Raw genomic sequence first — 18,992 nt, forward strand, 5'->3', positions numbered from 1 at the left:
TTTTCTGTTTTGACTGTATCATTACCTTTGAAGGATAATTCATCCTCACACTTTTTTTTTTCTCACGACATAATTGAATTTTGTTTTAATCCAAAATTTCTCAATGTGATCTAAGTTATTGCTTCTCTATTTGCATGTTCATTGTTTTAATGTTTACCTGAATTTTCATTCCTCTAACTTCTTGTCTGTTTTGCTTGTTTATTTTGAATAGCTTCTCACAGTGTTCATTCTGAAGTCCTTGAGCAAGAGCAGTCACCTTTGGCTCCATTGGCTAATCAGTCTCTAGCACACCAAGAACCGTTGTCCCAGAACCTTCACAGTAATATTGCATCTTATAGAGCACAGAGTTCTATCAGTTTATCATCTGTAGTGCCTCATATGACCAGTTTAACTAAGATTCCCAAGCCAAATGTTGTTGGCCAGGATGTCAAATTACAAAGCATGTCTGGCATTTTACCAAGCTTGGTAATGAAGTCAGTGGGACAAGGGGTATCTTCCAATAATGCTGCAAATTCTTGGAGGCAGGTGCAGGAACAAGAAGATTTTTCGCAGCCTGTGACCTGGCGGCAATTTCAGAATCCACAACAATTTTGTTGTGAGCGGCAATTACAACATCAGATTCCGAATCAGAAATTCAAGCAGGAAAGTATCACAGAGTCAGCCATTCAAACTCCTCATGCCCAACAACAACAGCAGCAGCAGCAGCAGACCTTATTACAGCCTAATCAGCTATTATCTTCTCAGCAATCTGTTATACAGACTTCTCCCATCATCGATATTTCTGTAACACAATCAGCCCCATGTTCTGGTCTTCCACAGAGTCAGCAGTCTTCTGTTCAACAGCAAACAAAATCTGCGCTTCAGCAACATCCACAATCAGTTGTCAGGCAACAGCAACAACCACTGCAGGCTCCTGTTATTCATCATCAAAGAACAGTAATGGAACAACCAGATGGGTTGGTTGACCAGCAGGCTAAACATTCGTTCTTGCAGAAGCTGCAGCTGATATCAGGCCAGCAAAACAACCAGTCAAAGCAACAGCAGCGGCAGTTAGTTCGACTAGGTAATGTTTCTGGACTACCACGACAGAAGAAATTGCTTTGAGCCATGAAAATATAGTTTGTAGAGGTTACATGGGTCAGCACAAAAGCCTTCTCTCAAAGAAAGGGAAAAAGGATGGCTCAAAGGAGCTACAAAGAGATCCCTGTGGCTGCGCTTGAGTGGCAAAGGGTTGGGGTGGGAAAGTTGGCAATTCTAAGTTCAAGCCCCAAGAGGGACCCCCCCCACCCCCAAAATAAAAACATAAAAAAACCTATCACAAAAGAGATAGTGACGCCCCTTAGAGGGGGAGAGTGAAAGACCCTAGAGAGAGGTCAGAGAGAAAGATAGAGGATAGAGGCTGAATAGGGAGACCCATACAGCGAGAGAAACTGTAGAGAGAGAGAGAGAGAGAGAGAGGGATAAGGATAATGCAGAAAACTTGGTATCTTTCTATATTTCTTTACTGAGCATGTACAACATCGAAACTATATATGCTAAGAATCGAATCTGCCAAATAAAAATCTAGCTACAATCTAGGAGATACATGCCTAAGAAAAGGAAAAAAAAAAACTCAAAACAAAAAGTGGGAAACAAATCCTAGTTTGAATATAAAATCAAAATCCCAACAAATTAGGGATATTCTCATGGAAATCAACACTCCCCCTCAAGATGGGCTATAGATGTTTAGCATGCCCAGCTTGGACTTCATTTCTTCAAAGTTGACCCTAGGAAGAGCTTTGGTGAGGATGTCAGCTGTTTGAAGAGCTGTTGGCATGTATCCAAGAGTGATAATCCCCTAATCAATCTTCTCTTTAGTGAAATGACAGTCAATCTCCACATGCTTAGTCTTGTCGTGATGAGCAGGTTTTTTAGCAATACGAATTGCAGCTTGATTGTCACAAAAAATTCTCATAGGACTATCAATAGAAAACTTGAGTTCTTCCAATAGTCTCATAATCCACATGCCCTCACAAATTCCATTGGCTAAGGCTTTGAATTTGGCTTCAGTACTACTCCTAACAAGAACAGTTTGCTTTTTGCTCCGCCATGTAACAAGATTGCTCCAGACATATGAACAATAACCAGATGTAGATCTACAGTCTATAGGAGAGCCAACCCAATCTGCATCAGGGTAGATCATAATTTCTCTGTTAGGATTCTTTTTGAAAAATAACCCTTCTCTAGGAGCCCGTTTAAGATATTGAAGGATTCTATAGACAACATCTAAGTGTTCTTTGGTAGGATTATTCATAAATTTACTAACCAAACTAACAGAGAATTCGATATCTGGTCTTGTGTGGGAAAGATATATCAACTTCCCTACGAGCTGTTGATATTGTCCTTTGTCAATTGAAGGACTGTCTTGATCTAAGCCAAGCTTGACATTAGAGTCCATAGGGATGTCTAAGGGTTTACACCCAAGCATACCAGTCTCCTCTAGAAGATCAAGGATGCATTTTCTTTGGGAAATACAAATCCCTTTCTTAGACCAAGCCACTTCCATTCCTAGGAAATACTTGAGATCACCCAAATCTTTTACCTCAAATTCCTTGGCAAGGAGATTTTTCAAACTAACTTCCTCTTCATCATAATCTCCAGTAAGAATTATGTCATCGGCATACACAATAAGAATAGCTATTTTTCTTCCTGTAGAGAACTTAACAAGCAAGGTGTGATCAGATTGACATTGAGTATAACCATTCTTCTTGATGACCTTTGTGAATTTGTCAAACCAAGCATGAGGAGACTGTTTAATGCTTTCCAGAGTTTACATACCTTGTTAAAGTCATTGTTTCCTTCGAAGGTAGGGGGAATCTCCATATATGCTTCCTCCTCCAAGTCACCATTGAGGAAGGCATTTTTCACATCTAATTGGTTTAGTGCCCAGTCCATATTAGCAGCAAGAGAGAGTAAGACTCTAATAGTATTGAGTTTTGTAACTGGGGCAAATGTCTCCTAGTAATCAACTCCATAAGCTTGAGCGAATCCTTTTGCAACGAGTCGTGCCTTCAACCTTTCAACACTTTCATCAGCTCTATGTTTGATTGTAAAGATCCACTTACATCCCACCGTATTCTTATCTTTTGGGTAGATCAACAATTTCCCATGTACCTGTCTTTTCCAAGGCACTCATCTCATAAAAAATAGCCTTTCTCCAATCTGATTGACTGAGAGCCTCATGAATAGTTGTAGGAACCTTCACTTCAGTTATCTTCAAGGCAAATGCCCTATATGATGGAGACAGCTCATTATAGGATACAAAGTTCTGAATAGGATGTTTAGAGCAGGACCTCACCCCTTTTCTTAGAGCAATAGGCAAGTCTAGATCATTAGAAACTTCATCCAAAAGAGGTTCAGCAGTGGTGTTACCTGGTGAATTTTCATAATCTTTTAAATCCGATTTAGACTCTTGGTTTTGTGCCCAGTCCATATTAGCAGCAAGAGAGAGTAAGACTCTAATAGTATTGAGTTTTGTAACTGGGGCAAATGTCTCCTAGTAATCAACTCCATAAGCTTGAGTGAATCCTTTTGCAACGAGTCGTGCCTTCAACCTTTCAACACTTTCATCAGCTCTATGTTTGATTGTAAAGATCCACTTACATCCCACCGTATTCTTATCTTTTGGGTAGATCAACAATTTCCCATGTACCTGTCTTTTCCAAGGCACTCATCTCATAAAAAATAGCCTTTCTCCAATCTGATTGACTGAGAGCCTCATGAATAGTTGTAGGAACCTTCACTTCAGTTATCTTCAAGGCAAATGCCCTATATGATGGAGACAGCTCATTATAGGATACAAAGTTCTGAATAGGATGTTTAGAGCAGGACCTCACCCCTTTTCTTAGAGCAATAGGCAAGTCTAGATCATTAGAAACTTCATCCAAAAGAGGTTCAGCAGTGGTGTTACCTGGTGAATTTTCATAATCTTTTAAATCCGATTTAGACTCTTGGTTTTGTGCCCAGTCCATATTAGCAGCAAGAGAGAGTAAGACTCTAATAGTATTGAGTTTTGTAACTGGGGCAAATGTCTCCTAGTAATCAACTCCATAAGCTTGAGCGAATCCTTTTGCAACGAGTCGTGCCTTCAACCTTTCAACACTTTCATCAGCTCTATGTTTGATTGTAAAGATCCACTTACATCCCACCGTATTCTTATCTTTTGGGTAGATCAACAATTTCCCATGTACCTGTCTTTTCCAAGGCACTCATCTCATAAAAAATAGCCTTTCTCCAATCTGATTGACTGAGAGCCTCATGAATAGTTGTAGGAACCTTCACTTCAGTTATCTTCAAGGCAAATGCCCTATATGATGGAGACAGCTCATTATAGGATACAAAGTTCTGAATAGGATGTTTAGAGCAGGACCTCACCCCTTTTCTTAGAGCAATAGGCAAGTCTAGATCATTAGAAACTTCATCCAAAAGAGGTTCAGCAGTGGTGTTACCTGGTGAATTTTCATAATCTTTTAAATCCGATTTAGACTCTTGGTTTTGTGCCCAGTCCATATTAGCAGCAAGAGAGAGTAAGACTCTAATAGTATTGAGTTTTGTAACTGGGGCAAATGTCTCCTAGTAATCAACTCCATAAGCTTGAGTGAATCCTTTTGCAACGAGTCGTGCCTTCAACCTTTCAACACTTTCATCAGCTCTATGTTTGATTGTAAAGATCCACTTACATCCCACCGTATTCTTATCTTTTGGGTAGATCAACAATTTCCCATGTACCTGTCTTTTCCAAGGCACTCATCTCATAAAAAATAGCCTTTCTCCAATCTGATTGACTGAGAGCCTCATGAATAGTTGTAGGAACCTTCACTTCAGTTATCTTCAAGGCAAATGCCCTATATGATGGAGACAGCTCATTATAGGATACAAAGTTCTGAATAGGATGTTTAGAGCAGGACCTCACCCCTTTTCTTAGAGCAATAGGCAAGTCTAGATCATTAGAAACTTCATCCAAAAGAGGTTCAGCAGTGGTGTTACCTGGTGAATTTTCATAATCTTTTAAATCCGATTTAGACTCTTGGTTTTGCATCAGATGGACTTGGATTTCCCCCTCCTTCTAAGCCCGCCCCCCCCCTCCCCCCCCCCCCCCCCCCCCCCCCCCCCCCCCCCCCCCCTTTTTTTTTCTGTTTCTGGTGAGGCAGGATGTTCAGTTTGGTCAGGTGGAAGGCCAGGACTTGAAGATTGTGAAGGCTGTGTGGTCTCGAATATGGGTTCTGATTGAAGATTGGAAGATGTCTCGGTCTCGGGTGGAAGGAAAGATGAAGAAGGATAGGAAGAATCATAACTTGTATCAAGAAAATCAGTATTTGTGTTCAAAAACTAATATTCTCCAAGTCCATTCTCCTCTTGAACAAAAGTTTTGGGATAAAAGGGTTGAATTTCAAAGAATGTTACATCCATGGATATGTAAATTTTCCGTTGAGTAGGAGAGTAACATTTATACCCTTTTTGGCTTGGAGAATACCCAAGGAAGAGACATTTGACAACTTTTGGGTCAAGTTTGGAGCGATGTTGGGAATGAATATGGACGAAGGCAGTGCAGCCAAACACTTTGATGGGAATGGAGGAGATTAGCCTAGAATTAGGATAGGATTGGAGAAGGACTTGACAAGGGCTTTGATAGTTGAGAGTACGAGATGGCATTCTATTAATGAGATAAGCGGTAGTAAGAACAACCTCACCCTAGAAGTGTTTAGGAACATTAGAGGTGAACATGATGGAATGGGAAACCTTAAGTAGATGTCTATTTTTCCGCTTAGTTACTTCATTTTGTTGAGGAGTATCAACACATGAACTTTGGTGTACAATTCCATTATTCATCAAATAAGTACCTAGGGCAGAATGGAAGTATTCTCTTCCATTATCGGTCTTGAGGATTTGAATTTGGGCTTGGAATTGATTTTGGATCATTCGGTCACTTGATTGTTTGCATTTATCACCATTGGTTTTAGATGCGAGATCCTGGTCTTTATATTTTTCAGGGTTTTTTATAGTCAAATCTTTCTTTCTAGCCTTGTCCCAATTTTCTGGTTTTTCTCCAGTTTTCCCTACTAAGTTCGTTTGGAATTCTCAAGTCCCTTTCAAAGTCAAGTCCTTTGTCTGGTTAGTGGCAAACAAGAAGGTAAATACTAATGACTTGATACAATTGAGAAGACCCTACAAGGCTCTTAGTCCTGACATTTGTAAGTTGTGCATGATGTATGGAGAATCAGCAGATCATCTTTTTCTACATTGCTCTTTGACGATGGGGTTGTGACATAGATTATTTCAGATAGCCAAGATGAATTGGGTTCCCCTGAGGAGCATCTTCGACATGATGTACATCAATTATAAGGGTTTTAGTTTATCTAAGAGAGGGATAGTTTTGTGGCAAGCTGCGTGCATTGCTTTAATTTGGGTTGTGTGGCGGGAAAGAAATGCGAGGATATTTGAGGATAAAGCAAGAAATTCAGAGAATCTTTGGGATTCTATTTATTTCTTTATTTCTCTTTGGGCTTTTTGTTCCAAGGTTTTTAAGGGGATTCCCTTTAATATGTTACAACTTGATTGACTAGCAGTGTGTAGCTCCAATGGGTTGGTCTAACCTAGTGAGTTTGCCTTTTTTTTCTTTGTATATTCTTGTTTTTGTATTCTTGTAGTTTAGATTTTCATTGGTGGGAGGATTCGTCATGCTTCTCTTGTACTTCTTTTTTCTATCAATATATCTCTTTGTCGTTTCCTATCAAAAAATTGATTTGGGATCATTTTATGAAAGTTTATGAAGATTTGGCTAACCTCAGATTTATCCATCATGAGAAATATCCAAGTGAGTCTAGTGTGATCATCGATAAAGGTGACAAACCATCTTGATCCAGAAATGTTCTTGATCCTAGATGGACCCCAAATGTCACTGTGTATCATTGAAAAAGGATTAGAAGTCTTGTAAATTTGGTTAGGATAAGAATTACACACATGTTTAGACATTTGACAAATTTCACACTAAAAAGACTTGGAATTTTTATTAAGTAATCATGGAAACATTTTCTCAAGATACACAAAATTTGGATGGCCTAATCTATAATGCCACAACAGTATGGCATCATTTTTATTATCACTACGAATGGAAAGAACAGAAATGGAGGGCTGAACAGAATGAGCTTGAGAATTGTTGGCTTGAGAATGATTGGGATTAGGATACTCATTAGCTTGAAGTAGGTAGAGCCCCTCATGCATCTTAGCATTGCCAATCATCATCCCCGAATCCATAATCTGAAATTCATAGTGATTAGGAAAAATTTAGTAACACACTTAAGGTATTTTGCCAGTTTACTAATGGACAACAAATTGCAATCTAGATTTGGAACAAGTAAGACAGAGTGAAGAGTTAAGTCCTTTGAAACAGTCATTGAACCGAAACCAACAACCTTGGACAATAATCCATCAGCAATGTGGACAAAATAATTCGAAGAGCAAGGATCATATGTGTCAAAATCATTTACATCTCCCGTCATGTGGTCAGATGCACCAGAGTCAACAATCCATGGTCTTGTCCTTTTTTTTTTTAGCATTTAGAGCACTCAGGAAATTACCTTTTTGTGCAACAGAACCAGTACCAATTATGGAAGGGGGCTGAGGTGGTTTAGGTTGCTGTGACTGTTGGAGTGGTTTCTGTAAAAGATCTAACTGCTCTTTGCTTAACAGGTTTGATTTGGGCTGAGAGGTGGAAGAGGTGGTGGCATTGTTCGCTCGATTGTCATGTCCATTTGACCGCAGTTTCCAATTTGCAGGTTTACCATAGATATCCCAACATGCATCCTTTGTATGACCATGTTTCTTGCAATGGTCACACCAAAGTCTTCCCTTTCGTTGCTATTGATTTCCTCCATTGTTGCTGGACTGACCCCGGGCTGCAAGAGCAGAGCTTTCAGTAGTAGCTGCAGCAGTTTGCTTGCCTAACATGAGTTTCTTCCGGCTCTCCTCTCTCTTTACCTCTGCGAAGGCTTCACGGATTGTTGGAAGGGGTTTGGTACCAAGGATACTCCCACGGACCTCATCAAGGTCCTTGTTGGGGCCCAATAAGAACTTGAAAAGCCGTCTTTTCTCCACAATCTTTTGATTCTTGGCAGCGTCTTCAGGGCAATTCCAATCACACTCCTCATAAACATCCAATTGTTGCTAGTGGTGACCAAGAATATTGTAGTAATTGGTGACGGTTAAATCCCCTTGACGGAGATCATGAAGAACAGTCTCGATATCAACCTGTTTTGTTGTATTTTCTTTGGTGGAATATGTTTCTTTAACAACATCCCACATCTCTTTTGTGGTCTTGTAGAGAAGAAAGTTTTCATTGATCTCGTTGGTCATGGGATTGATAAGCCATGATTTGACCATATTATTCTCTGTCTTCCAAGTTCGGAATCTAGGATCATCACTTTTGGGTTGAATGATTTCTCTAGTGAGGTAGCCATCCTTATCCTTGCCACCAATATACATATGAACGGACTGAGACCATTGGAGATAATTATTCCCATTCAACTCGTGACCTGTGATGGGAAGAAAAGAGCCATCGAATCTTTCGTGGTCATTGGAAGTGACAGTCTCCAACCTAGAGTTGACTTTAGAGACTAATTGTTGACTATTGGTAGTCATTCTGGAAGATTCGTCTGGACTGGATCAATTTGTAATAGGATTGAAGCGCGTCTGGATTGGATTGTGGTTGGACTCATGAACCTAGGACAAATTGCGACTAGATTAGAGAAGACAATTCATGGCGAGATATCAGCAGGGGGTTCAAGTCACCTGTTGCCCAAAAAATAAACAGACGCCGGAGAATACAAGTAGAAACTTGGTGTCTTTCTATATTTCTCTATTGAGCATGTACAACATTGAAACTATATATGCTAAGAATTGAATCTGCCAAATAAAAATCTAGCTACAATCTAGGAGATACATGCCTAAGAAAAGGAAAAAAAAACTCAAAACAGAGAGTGAGAAACAAATCCTGGTTTGAATATAAAATCAAAATCCCAACAAATTAGGGATAATCACACGGAAATCAACAATTAATATCATTAAGTTGGAAAGCGTTCATAGATTGGGTCTTAGAAGAGTTTGGTTCTTGACTTCTTCAAGATTATTTTATGTAAAATCTCGGAGAAGAGTGAGTTAATTTCCAGTCAAGTGGGTAGCTAATGTGGAGGAGTTAGTTTGTTTGTTGGGTTGTAAGGAGGGCATCTTCCCACTACTTACTTCTGCCTCCTTTAAATCACTGTTAGTTTGTGATTGGTCAAAGAGAGTTCACAAAAGGCTTGCTATGTGAAAAAGACAATATCTCTCTAAAGGTGGGAGGTTTGCTCTAATCAATAACACCTTATCTAGCTTGCTCATTTATTTTTATATCTTTATTTGGCATTCTAAGGATGGTGAGTCCGAGGCTTGAGAAAATTTAAAAAGAGTTTTTGTGGAGAGGGGGAGTTCTAGAGAAAAAACCATACTTTGTGAAATGGTTGATTACCTACAAGGGAAAACGAAAGGTGGATTGGGTATTTGAGATCTTTCTATCCTCAACAAGACTTTTTTTCAGCAAGTGGAATTGGTGTTATGCTTGTAAGAGTGAATCCTTATGGAAGTGGCTTGTTATAGGAAATTTTGGGGAAGAAGAGGGGTGGTTTTATGGTAGGTTTATAGAAGGCAATCAAGAGAAGGTGGGGTGTTATCAATAGTAGAACTTCTTTTGTTATGGGAAATGAAAGGATGGTGAACTTCTAGAAGGATTGCTAGTGATGCTTTTTCTTTGAATGAATCTTTTCCCTTGTTGTTTTATCTAAGGAAGCTTGGGTGGTGGATGTATGGGAACGGTTTGGTGCTACATGATGGGACCTCTACTTTTATGGTTGATTTTGTAAATTGGTTGAAAATGGGCTAAGATTAGCTTTTATTTTTGTTATCCCCCCTCTTTTTTCTTTTTTTTTTAATCATTTTTCTGTTTTCTTTCTGGTGCCCTTTATATATGCCTTATGTAATTTGATGTGCCTATTCACTAGGTGTTGTCAATATTATTTTTGCTTGTTTGGCCAAGGCTATGAGTAGGGATGAGGAGGACAAGATGGATTGGATGGATGCAAAAAAAGGTAAACTTTTAGTCAAGTTATTTTAAATGTGATGGCTTCGACCAAAGTAGGGTATGGGAAGCCTATTGGGGAAAGGTTTTGATGTTGGATAGGTTGCATAGGAGGGGATGGTCTTTGGTGAATCGATGTTTTCTTTGCAAGGAATATGAAAAGTCAATAGATCACATCCTTCTATGTTGTGCTAGAGCTAAAGTGTTATGGAATTTGGTGTTCTCCTTGTTCGGGATTGCTTGGGTGATATTAAGTTTAGTAAAAAAGTTCCTCTTGGGATGACAGTTCCTTTCTAGGAAAGAAGTGAAGGATTATACTATTATGTGTTTTTTGGTCTTTGTGGAAGAAAAGGAACTTGAGAGTATTTAGAATCAAAGAATTGTTTGATCAAACCCTTAAATCCTATTTTCTTGGTAACCTTATGCTGTGGGTTAGGATGTTTATAGAGGGGCTTTCCTCTAACCATGATAGATTTTATTGATTGGTTAGGGACTTTGTAAAGGCTTTTGTTTTTTTAAGCTTTTTGCCTTTTTATTTTGTATCTTGGTGTTTTTTATATACAACCTGTGTATTTGTTGTGCGTTTTGTTAAACTCTTATAAAATATCTTTGCTTGCTTATAAAAAAATTATATTTTTTGCTCGCCTAACAAAAAACCTTATGTTGCTTTTCGCATGAGCTCCTCATTTAGCTATTCATGTTAAACAAATGATTTAGCTAAGGAAGGAGCTAAGCAACAAGTTTCTTTTATAGCCAATTGTTTTACCCTGAGTGTTACATCCTTAGTTATGCAGCTGTTTTGCTGTTCATTTTGAGGAGCTGATTTACCTTCTCATCTTTCGATCAACATTTGTATGTTTGGAAAGTATTTCTTGTCCTTCTCTACACTTATTAATTCATTTTTTGACAAGCACAAGGTATATATAAAATGTATAAAAAGAGGTGATACAAAAGGAACTACAACAAGGGCACACCAAAGTATATAGAGTTATATGAGGAGCACCAAGAAAAAGTAGAAAAAGAAAAGCACAGATCTTTCCCATGCCTACATTGTACTTAACCAATCAACAAAATCCAGTATAGAATTGATGTTTCTCCTATCAAGTGCCTAACATAATCCAAAAAACTGCATGTAAAATAGGATTTGAGCGATTGTTCTAAAATTTCCATACTTTCAAAAGCCCTCCCATTTCTTTTCCACCAATTGTTCAAAAAAGGCACAAAGGGGCATCCAACCACGCTTTCTTCCACCTCTCCCTGACAAAGCACTGCCTGTTCTAGCTGAACAACATTGGTCTTATAGAAGAGTGGATCAGCTGGTCAATTCCTAACAAAGAAAAAAATCAGTTGCCGCAAGATTCCAACTGATGCACAATGTAAAATAATGTGATCAATGGATTTTTCTTCCCTTTTACTCAAATAACATTTATTCCCTAAAAACACTCCTCTTCTACTAATCTAAAGTCAATATTCTTCCCTAGGTTGGTTCCCATGTAAAAAATCTCACCCTTGTTAGAATCCATGAGTTCCAAGTAACTCTAGCAGAAAGTATGCTTTAATTGAGAACTTCGCAATCTATCTAACCAAGGCATCCTACCTTAGAGTCCTAAATCACCACTTGCTTTTGAAGTTTTTGTAAAAAGGCCCTCACCATCTTTAACCCCTTGTCATGAAACTATTTAAGAAAGCATGTGCTCCAATGACCCCTCCTCCCTCTTGCTCCCACATATCCGCCACCCACACATCTTTTTAAGCTTGGTATGCTGAATAAAGTGGGAAAAGATTCTGTTAGCAATGACTTGACACACCTCTTATCCAACCAAAATCTTACTCTCCTCACACCCCTTAGAATAAAATGAATTATTCTTTTTAAAAACTCTTAATTTCTCCTAGTGGCCTACCACAAAGCCACTCCGAAACCTTCCCTTGTCACTTTGGGACACCAACCTCTCCTTCTTCTTACCTAAATTTCCTAGTAATAACCTGTTTCCGAGGACTCTCATTTTGAGGAAAACCTTTAACTCCACTTGCCTAAAAGAGTAGAGTTGAGAATAGAAAGATTCTTGATGCTAAGACCCCCTTCTTTCTTAGTTCTGCACACTATTGGTCACTTAACTAAATGAAGCTTTTTCTCTAGAGTTCCACCCTCCCATAGGAAGTCTATTTGAATCTTTTCTATCCTTAAGCTTACCTTTTTTGGAATTACCAATTAGGACATGCAATAGAAAGTGTTCTTCTAATTAGAGTAAGCCTCCCCCCTTCGACAAATACTGCCTCTTTCATGTGGCTAATCTTTTTTGAAATCTCTCTTGCACTACATCATCCCACACTGTCGTTGATTTAACTTGAACCCCCAAAGGAAGTCCTATATAAGTATAAGGAAGCCTACCCATCTGACAACCTAATTCAAACACCAATACTTTCAAATACTCTACCCTCCTAACTAGGATAAGCTCACTCTTCTCTAGATTGATTTTCAGCCCTAAAATCGCCTCAAAGTACATGAGAATCCAATTTAAATGCAACAATTGCTCTTGGCTTACCTCACAAAAAATGATGGTATCGTTAGTGTTTAAAGGATTTGTCACCTCAACTCCTTTTGCCTCTCCTCCCCACCTTGAACTTAGAAATGAAACCCCTTCCCTTTCCTTTATAATTAGATGATCGAATGCCTGCATAGCCAACACAAATAAATAAGGAGAAAGCAGATCTTCTTGCCTTTCCATTAACAAAGATTGAAAAACTTGTTGAAGATGTGCACCACTTATCCATCCCATCCATCTCTGACCAAATCTCATTTTCTCCATGATGAATAGTAGGAAACCCCGGTTAACATGATCATCAGCCTTTTTTTTTTTTTTTTAAGCTTACAAATGACTTTGATAATGCTACCATTTTGCTTTAAATCTATGGGCTCTAACAGTAAGATATCTAGAATTTATCTGCACTTCACAAATGCATGTTGGAAGTTAGGTACTACTTAACCCACAACTCTTTTCAGCCTATGAGTGACTACCAGCTTGTATAGCCCTCCCATCAAACTAATAGACCTGAAATCTTTCAAATCCTTGACACCCACTTTCTAAGGAATCAACACAAAAAAACGTAACAACTAAACTTCTTACAAAGTAGCCCCACTTGAAAAATTCTTTGAAGAAGCCCAATACTTCAATCTTGACAAAGTCCTAACGATTCTGCCAAAAAGTCATGGTGAAACCATCTAGCTCTGGAGATTTGTCCCCACTCAAACATGACAAGACGGAAAACACTTCTTCCCCTAAGAAAGGAATCTCTTTGAGTCCGACTCTTAAGAGACACAAAATCCATCCTAGTGATCCTAGGTCTCCAATCCCTAAACTCTGATAAGAGACTAGGGAAAGCATTTGCAACCCCTTCTTAATTTCTGAATCCTCAGGAAGCCATGCTTTGTTCACTCAAACTCTATCTATATGGTTCCTTCTTCTGCGCATATTGGTTATTTTATAGAAAAAGAAAAAACTAGTGTTCTTATCTCTCTCAGCTACAACTCTCTTCATTTTTGCCTCTAAGAAATCTTTTAAAAAACAATCAATTTGTTACACTCCACAACTCTCCTTCTATCTTTAGCTTCTTTGACATTGAGGAGAGCCTCCCTCTCCCTTAAATCCCATAGCCAATCTGCTTCAAAGCCTCTGCTTTCCTAATTATGACATTCTCAAGCGCCTCCTTGTTCCAAGCTTGTATGTCTTTCTTCAAAGCTTTCAATTTTCAAGCCATCACATAACTGAATGATCCTCTGACATTATAGCCTGTCCATCACTTTTTACTCCGCCCTCTGAACCCTTGTGCTTTGAGCCACATATTTTCAAACCTGAAAGGAGTTTTTCTCCTCACCTCACATTCATTTAGCAAAATAGGGGCATGATTGGAGACTGGCTTAGCCAGGATTTGAATAATGCCATTGAAGTGACTCTCCCAATCCTCTCAGACAAGAAACTGATCTAGCTTTGATGGGGACTGATTATTCAAACCCTCACACTATGTATATGGTCCTCCAATTAGAAGCAAATCACACAAATTCTACTCCTTAATTATCTCAAAGAATTGCTTCATTGTTGAAGAATTCCTGGAACAATTCTTCCTTTCATTTGGAAATCTGACTAAGGGTCATTCCAGAGACCTTGAATGTCAGCCAGTTCATTCCAAAACTCCACCCTCTCCTTACTAAGCACATGCCCATATACCCCAGTAGAAAACCAAATGAAATAATCCTTGTAGGTCTTGAAGCAACAGGAGTTGGAGTAGGCACCCACCTCTTCTCTACAAGATTAAGGGCCCTATTATCCCAAATGACTACAACTCCCTTAGCAGTACTTTTGGTTCCCACTGCTCCCCAGTCTAAGTATTTGTCCGCCACTATGTTTTACTAGTTGAATTGACATACATTGTGCCTTAGTTTCTTGCAAGCACACCAAATCAACCCTTTGAGACCTGATAAGGGATTATATAATTTTTGTTTCTCTCCATTTACCCCTTTAACATTCCAAGAAAGAATCTTTAACTTCATTAGCTAACAATACCTCCTTCCTTGTCTTTTCACTCCTTTCTTTGCTTGAAGGCCCTTTATAATTGACAGAAAATGCCAACTTTCTGTGCTCTCTTTCTTACCGTTCATATCAATTAATATAGGCTAAATTGGGGTTGTTTGCCTCCCTTACTAGTTCTCGAATAAATTAGGCGAATTAACTTAACTTCTATAGACTTGCTCCATCTTTAGTTGCAGATTTGTTTACTTATACCAAAACACTTTGTTAGTTTAATATAAATGGTTTAACCCATTCCCTATCTACTTAAGTTTTTGGGTGGATCATTAGTCTCATACAATCAAAGGTGTCATTCGTATGAAGGTTTGATGAGTAAAGTTACCATAAGTATGCAAAGCTTGACATGTCACATACAAACATCTTTCTCTATTGTTCATTGACTCCACAATTTTTCCTAAATAGTAGTTAACCCCAAAAGAACTTCCTTTGCTATTCTTTTAATTTGTAATTTAGTAATCATGTACTGATTGGGTTGGAAATCAATTCATTAGGATTTCCTATTTTGAACATTTTCATTTTCTTTAGAAGTTGAAATTAAATTTGCAATAATTTCTTGTTTGAGAATTTATCCAAAACAAAGTGTGTATATTTATTAATTTCTTGTGGCACTAGATCCCACATCAGAGAAAAGGCATGCAAATTTAGGTGACTGGCAAGAGGAAGTCTATCAAAAGGTAATATTTTTTTTTCCCTACATTATATTGCAACGAATTTTCTTAAACCTTATTTTGTGACCTTTGTTTTTTCATAGATACCATATGTGGCATGATTATGTCAATACTTCTTTAATGGTTTTGAATGTTTACCAAATTTAATTATTTTGTGCTTAAGGTGAGTTAATGAAGATCAAATCCAATCATTATGTCATTTAGGTGCTATTATCTATGCAATGCCTATCAATTGTACAATTGTGCTCTTTGCTCAACTGGTGTTTTAGGAAAACATGGTTTAGGACTAGCTACACAACAATGCCTCTTTAAGTTCTAAAAAGACCGTGCAATGCCTAATCTTTCCTTTACGTTATCAAAAACATAGTTAACCACTTTCGTAAATGCACTTTCATTTCCTATTTGGCTTATCTTAGGTGCTTCTTCAATCAATTAAAGATATGTTGCATGGATGACATCATAGTTTTGTGGGTAAGGGTCATGAGAGAGTTTGAAGTAGAAACCCATCTTGTTTATTTTAGTGCATTATGTAAAGAACGTAATAGAAGGATTTTTAACCACTTGGAGCTAACTACATTAGCTTTGAAAAACCTACTTAGGATGCTTGTTCCCATGAACTAGGGGTCCTTAGGAGATACAAATATGTCCTATTTAGATTTCATAGTAGCTTCATTAGGGGTGAGGCTGAATTTGGGTCCTTATTTTTTTTGGTTGCTTTCCCTTTTATGTGCCTTCTGCATTTCCTATCTCCATCGGTTACATCTCCTCTTCTCATTGTGCCTATTTAATATATTTCTAATTTCCCTAAATAATAAGCATAAATATGATGATAAATTATTAAATTGGTTAGGCTAATAGTGCTTTTGTCACTAGACCAAACCCTAATTGAATTGAGGTCAGTTTTTGCTTTTTTGCTTTCTTCTTCTTCTTCTTCTTTGGTTTTTCTTTATTTATTTTTATTTTTATTTTTATTTTTATTTGTTATGTGTATATGTTCTTCAAACCAAACCTTAACTTGATCAAACAACAGGTTCGCCAATGTTTGCTTGTAGGTCTAGTTAGCCCAATTAAGTTACAACCCGATGTAATGGTATTAAACTTATCAGTAATCGATAAAGACAATTTCTAGATTTGAACTGTGAAAAATATGCAGATAACTTTTTTTTTTATTTTTTATTTCTAAGCTTGAAGAAACAAAAGTGCTAGATGATAGATAATTTAAGATTTAATCTTGAAAGTTTTTTAAAATATAACATATTTTTATATTGATAATTAAAGTTTCTTTTGAGAATTAAAGGTGTTAAGAGAACATTATTAAGTGCTTATAATCTTAGAGCTCTTTAAAACATGACACTTGATTAATATTTTTCATAGTTCAAGAAGTTTGAAGTGGGAGACCTCATTCTTCATTCATTTTCATTCTAGTGATGGAGGCTGTAAATTGCTTTATTGCCAAGGCAGTGGAGGGTAGTTTCACCAATGGGTTAAGGTAGACGTAAAGGAAGCTAGGGGATTGGAGATTTCTCATTTGCATTTGATGATACTTTTTTTCAGTTGGTGTTGCTCCGATATGCCCAGTTTGGCCGCTTGCTACTGTAAAATCCTTTGCTTCCAAAACTTGCAAGACTCCAATGTAGGACACCCCTAACAACAAAAAGAAGATCTGGGAGGATCCCAGAAATCCTCCTCTAATGGCTAAGTCAAGCTTCACACAAGCTTCACACAAGGAAAGGAAAGATAAAGGCAATGAGAGAGAGTTCGCTTACCTTCTTTTCTATCCAATCTTGCTTTTATGCCTCCCCCATGTGTTGATTGGTTGAAGGGTGAGGGACATGGGCTGCCATGCATGGGGCACTTGCCTTTCTTTGGTTGGTGATGCATCTTTGTACCAAAGGAGGGTGGTCAACAACATCACCAATAGTCTTAGAAGGAACTGAAACTCCTGTTGGAGGTTTGGGGCACGCGTGCTGTTTTGAGAGCGAATGGGAGATGAGGAGGAATGTACGACATGCATAAAAGGGTAATGTGGTTGGCCATAAGTGGTTGATGCTTGGGTGAATGAGATGAACGTAGTGTGCAGATGTGTGCTGGGCTCACTTAGCATGGTTGAGTCGTGCAAACATAATGTGAGTGGGTACAACTCCTATATGGTTCCAAGCCCCGATTTTTGCCTTCCAAAGGCCAAGTGAAGACAAATTTTCTTATTAGAGGTGGATTTCTCTATGTTTTGAGGCTCTAGACCTAAAGTCAACCCCGAATACAAGTAAGCATGGTGGGAAATGTGGATGAATGCATATTGATTGGTGTTGTTGCTTCAATTTAGTGTAAGGAATTTACCATCTACCTATTTGAGCTTGCTATTGAAGGCTTTCCTTTAAGCCCAATGTTATTTGGGACCTTTAGAGGAGTGTTCTAATAGGAGATTGACCTCTTGGAAATATGCCTTATCTGCTGAGCAAAGTTATGCTCATCTAAATTACCCTTTCTAGTTTATCCATTTACTATGTCTTCTATTATAGTCCATAGGCAATTCAAATTAGGTTTGAAAAGACTCAGCAGCAATTTCCTTTTGGTGTAAGTTAATGGGGAGGAAAATCCTTTTGGTTAAATGAATGACTTTTTGTTTTGACAAGTTGAAAGTGTCCTGGGCTTTTGTATATTGTTAGTGCTTATTAAGGCATTATTGAGAAGATGGTTATGGAGGTTTATTAGTCAAATTTAAGGTGTGTCATTGTTCTTAGGAGCAGAGGAAGGCCTAGGGAATGGGGCTTTGGAGAGCTATTAGGATATGTTGGTATGTATTTAAGCAAGAACTATCTTTTCATAGGGTGATAGGTTGAGGATAAGTTCAAAAGGGTGGTTGTTGTGTGTGGGGGGAGGACAGGGGCGCTGCTTGAAAGAGTGCTTTTGAACCTTAACATTTTGATGCAAAGAAATTGTTTTGGGTGGCTGACTTGTGAGGATAAGATATGCATCAGGCTTACATGTGGCTGAGGTTTTTGAGCTGTTCTCAAGATTGGGAGTTGAGGATGGTTGAGATGTTTTTGTAACATATTCATTCTGTGGTTTTTCATTGCGGGTCTATTTGTAAGCTGATATGCACTGTATCCAAGAATAAATATTTCTTAAGGAAATTATTTTCCAACTAAGAAGAGTGTTTTTTGTTTGTTTTTTCCTGTTTTGTTTTGTGTGTTTTTTTTTTCTTTCTGTTTTTGTTTGTTGGCTTGGGCTGCATTGGGAGGTGATTTCTCGCATTGGCCAGCCGCACTTTGTAGAGGACCTGTTACCAAGTTGGCAAAAGGATTTTGCTAGAAAGGGATGGAGCGTTATGCTGTTTTGGTTTGCTTAGAAAGAGCAAAATGAAAGGACTTTTGAAGAAGTGGAGCATTTTGATTGGACAATGAAATATTCTTTTGAAAAATCTCTTTTTATTATCTCAAAAGATCCTCTGGATGGTGTAAATCAATTGCTTCTACATTTCATGGATGGTTTGGGCGGGGAATTGGACATTGCTTTGCAACTGTTTTAATTTTTTTCTTTTCTGTTGTTTTGGTACTCCTTGTATACTTTGTGTATTAAGGTTGTGTCTCCTTT

The 18,992-nt window shown here is 38.1% G+C and overlaps 1 protein-coding gene across 5 annotated transcripts in view; it reads left to right on the forward strand.

Moving 5' to 3' along the window:
* LOC117918292 (mediator of RNA polymerase II transcription subunit 15a-like) overlaps positions 1–18,992 on the forward strand; it is a 46,954-nt gene that overhangs the window by 16,953 nt on the left and 11,009 nt on the right. For 3 of the 5 annotated variants that reach the window (XM_034834818.1, XM_034834817.1, XM_034834816.1), the window contains 3 exons: positions 212–1,063; positions 10,071–10,157; positions 15,343–15,404. In XM_034834818.1, coding sequence (XP_034690709.1) covers positions 212–1,063; positions 10,071–10,157; positions 15,343–15,404 — 1,001 coding nt within the window. Of the gene's footprint in view, positions 1–211; positions 1,064–10,070; positions 10,158–15,342; positions 15,405–18,992 lie in introns of those variants that run through there. The other 2 variants (XM_034834820.1, XM_034834819.1) reach the window with 2 other exon arrangements.

The sequence above is a fragment of the Vitis riparia genome, chromosome 7 (genome assembly GCF_004353265.1).
Source record: "Vitis riparia cultivar Riparia Gloire de Montpellier isolate 1030 chromosome 7, EGFV_Vit.rip_1.0, whole genome shotgun sequence".
NCBI lineage: Eukaryota > Viridiplantae > Streptophyta > Magnoliopsida > Vitales > Vitaceae > Vitis > Vitis riparia.